At 38.8% G+C, this 3,167-nt stretch overlaps 1 protein-coding gene across 1 annotated transcript; it reads left to right on the forward strand.

Moving 5' to 3' along the window:
- Positions 1 to 251: 251 nt before the first annotated feature.
- LOC116334735 (procathepsin L-like) lies at positions 252 to 2,681 on the forward strand. The gene is made up of 8 exons (XM_031758256.2): positions 252 to 327; positions 571 to 686; positions 825 to 967; positions 1,092 to 1,289; positions 1,367 to 1,558; positions 1,948 to 2,110; positions 2,227 to 2,332; positions 2,485 to 2,681. Exons 2-8 carry the CDS (start codon positions 587 to 589, stop codon positions 2,582 to 2,584), a joined length of 1,002 nt encoding a protein of 333 aa, XP_031614116.1. The 5' UTR covers positions 252 to 327; positions 571 to 586; the 3' UTR covers positions 2,585 to 2,681.
- Positions 2,682 to 3,167: the final 486 nt, after the last annotated feature.

A 3,167-nucleotide genomic window follows, 5' to 3' on the forward strand; every position in this document is an offset into this window, starting at 1 on the left:
AAGCAATTCAAAATCAAAAATGGAGCATCCAGTGATATCTCTAAAAGCTCTGTACAACTATAACAATAAATTGCAGGTTTAGTGATTATCCCACAAACAAATTTCAAAAGAATGACTCATGATACTTAAATTAACTAGTTCTCCTGTTTTTGTTAAATAAAATGTTGTTATGTGATCTTCTTCTTAATGTATAGCTCCACCTCTTTCTATATCTGACATTCTTTCTGCTTGATTACGAGCAGCTGAAATAGCCGTAGTCAGCTATATAAGCACTCCTCCCATGTGGTTATACTTCAGTCTTCAGGACAGACGCAGACACTGAGACAGGTAAGTAGCTACAACACAGATAATATGTAGACAAATGTAAATACACTTTTTAGTATTGTACCTGTGAAAGGAAAAAAACAGAGATTTATTCATTTGAAAACCATTTAGAGAGCGAGAATTTTTTAAAAAAGAAAGCAGGCAACAAAGTGCATACTGCAGTAATGGAAAGCGACATCAAACATCATGACAGAAAGCATTTTAAAGCTGATGTTGCACGTCACAGAGGATCTGTGTCTGTTTCAGCTTGTTTTTAGTCGAGATGAAGTTGCTGTTTGTTGTTGCTGCTGTTCTGGCTGTATCCAGCTGTGCCAGCATCTCTCTGGAAGACATGGAGTTTCACGCCTGGAAACTCAAATTTGGTGAGAGAGTAGACTCTTCCTTCCTATTCTATTTTAGCCTTTTACCAAATGCTTTTAATCATGTTTGGCAGGAAATCTGTTACCTGATTGATTTTATTAGTTAATGATGACATTTCATTTTCCTTTTTCAACTGACAGAAAAATCCTACGATTCTCCATCAGAGGAGACTCAAAGGAAGCAGATCTGGCTCAGCAACCGTAAACTTGTGCTAAAGCACAATGCTTTGGCTGACCAGGGTTTGAAGTCCTATCACCTTGGAATGACCTACTTTGCTGATATGGTATGTGCAGAAAAAAGATGTTTTGGTTTTACCCTTCAGCATTTAAATTTTCATCAATATGTTTAGCTGTAATTCTAGATGCCATTTGTAAAACAAAAACATCATAAATGTCATCCCTCTACAGGAAAATGAAGAGTACAAAAAGCTGATTTCCCAGGGCTGCCTTGGCTCCTTCAATGCTTCTCTGCCTCGCCGTGGCTCTACCTTCAATCGGCTGCCTAAAGGTACAGTGCTGCCCGACACTGTTGACTGGAGGAAAAAGGGATACGTCACTAAAGTCAAGAATCAGCAGCAGTGTGGCTCCTGCTGGGCTTTCAGTGCAGTAAGTGCATCTAACTTAGTGTGTGCTACTTTTGTAACGTGGCTGTTGTCTGGTTTAAAACTGACTCATCCTTGCAGACTGGTGCACTGGAGGGTCAGCACTTCAAGAAGACAGGAAGGCTGGTGTATCTGAGTGAGCAGCAGTTGGTTGATTGCAGTCGCAACTTTGGCAACCGTGGCTGCGATGGAGGCTGGATGAACAATGCCTTTAAGTACATCAAAGACAATGGAGGAATTCAAACTGAGGCATCATACCCTTATCAAGCTATGGTAAATAGACAGCAATATTTCAAAAACATGTCAGACCACATTTCTTGTTCATATAAATCACAATAGTTGAATGTACACTATCACGTGTTTATCACTTGACCTTCCTATCTCTTCCTAGATATTAAGGTTGGAGCTGCAGTTTAGCTCATTTAGAAAGTTTTATTAATCACAAAAGTATATGAAGTGGTGTACAATACTGCCAAAATATATAGTAGCTCCAAGAACCGTATAGTCCACAGTACAAGCTATTTTATTAATGTCTTAAAGATCCATCTTCTACACCATAGTACTTTATAAATACTCTGTTTCCTATATAACTTTGATCACCACTTCATAATGTCTCACAGTAACAAAATGTAATGAATTATGAGATATATTCTCCCAATTAGGATGGACTATGCCATTACAACCCCAATTCTGTTGGTGCCATATGCAATGGTTATGTTGATGTGAGTCCGGATGAAGAAGCCTTGAAGGAGGCAGTGGCCACCATCGGACCGATATCTATAGCCATGGATGCTTCTCATGAGTCCTTCCAACTCTACCAATCAGGTGCAGTCATTGACACCCTTTAAGAATAGTGCCAACAAAAATATCTTCTAAAAGAAAAAGAAATAGAAAGTGTTTCTTTTTTTGTACTTCTCAGTCTGACTGACATGTATTTCCAGGGGTGTATGATGAGCACAGGTGCAACGACTATTACTTGAGCCATGGTATGCTGGTTGTGGGTTATGGTACTGAAGGTGGACTTGACTACTGGCTGATCAAGAACAGGTAAATACCCACATGTGATGATAACTTTTTAATTGATGTGCTTCACTCTTTTGAAAATTGGTGATCATTGTGTCTCTAAATGATATTGAACCATAGTGTGAACATTATTCATTCTTACCTGCTAAATGTTGTTAATTTGTTTCTTTCTGTAGCTGGGGTCTTGGATGGGGAAAGATGGGCTACATTAAGATGGTCAGGAACAAACGCAACCAGTGTGGGATTGCTACTGCAGCAAGCTACCCTCTGGTGTGAAGAGGTGGAAAGTCCAATGTAGTTTTTTCCTTCTGCTTTCACCAAAATGTTTTAAAGTCCCACTGAAACTTAATAAACTTCCGAGCATTTAGAAATGTGTGTGCACATGTGTGAATCTCTCTTTTCTCTGGTTCGTAATTCATTAAATACTTTTTATTAATACAATATGTTTAAATGTGTTTTCTGCTGCTCCTGCTGCTCCTGCTGCTGATAGTGCTGGAGGGCAGGGCTGTGTTGATGTGAGACTGTAGACTGTAAAAAGTCCATAGGAGAGATGGTAGCTGGTTAAACAAGTTTTATGAGATAATAAGAAAATGCAAAGATAGGTGACAGTGCTTGGAACCATAAGGCAACAAAAAACTGTGAGAAATAAACTAGGCTCTGCCTGTGAATCACTCTTTGCCTCTCTTCCTCCTTCTATTTCCTCATCTCATCTATCACTCTCCACTTGCTGTCCATCTGAGAACAAGGCACAAACTGCTATTGCAATAAACTATTATTTAATTATCCACACTCAACAACTCTTGCTCTTAATCTATAATAAAATGATGACGGAAAAATGTTATAGAAGCAAAACATTCCT

This window comes from Oreochromis aureus, linkage group 19, assembly GCF_013358895.1.
Source record: "Oreochromis aureus strain Israel breed Guangdong linkage group 19, ZZ_aureus, whole genome shotgun sequence".
Lineage (NCBI taxonomy): Eukaryota > Metazoa > Chordata > Actinopteri > Cichliformes > Cichlidae > Oreochromis > Oreochromis aureus.

Coding starts and splice junctions, on each gene's coding strand:
- LOC116334735 (XM_031758256.2), top strand. CDS start 587: ATGAAGTTGCTGTTTGTTGTTGCTGCTGTTCTGGCTGTATCCAGCTGT. Junction 968..1,091: donor TGACCTACTTTGCTGATATG/GTATGTGCAGAA, acceptor ATCCCTCTACAG/GAAAATGAAGAGTACAAAAA. Junction 1,559..1,947: donor CATACCCTTATCAAGCTATG/GTAAATAGACAG, acceptor TCTCCCAATTAG/GATGGACTATGCCATTACAA.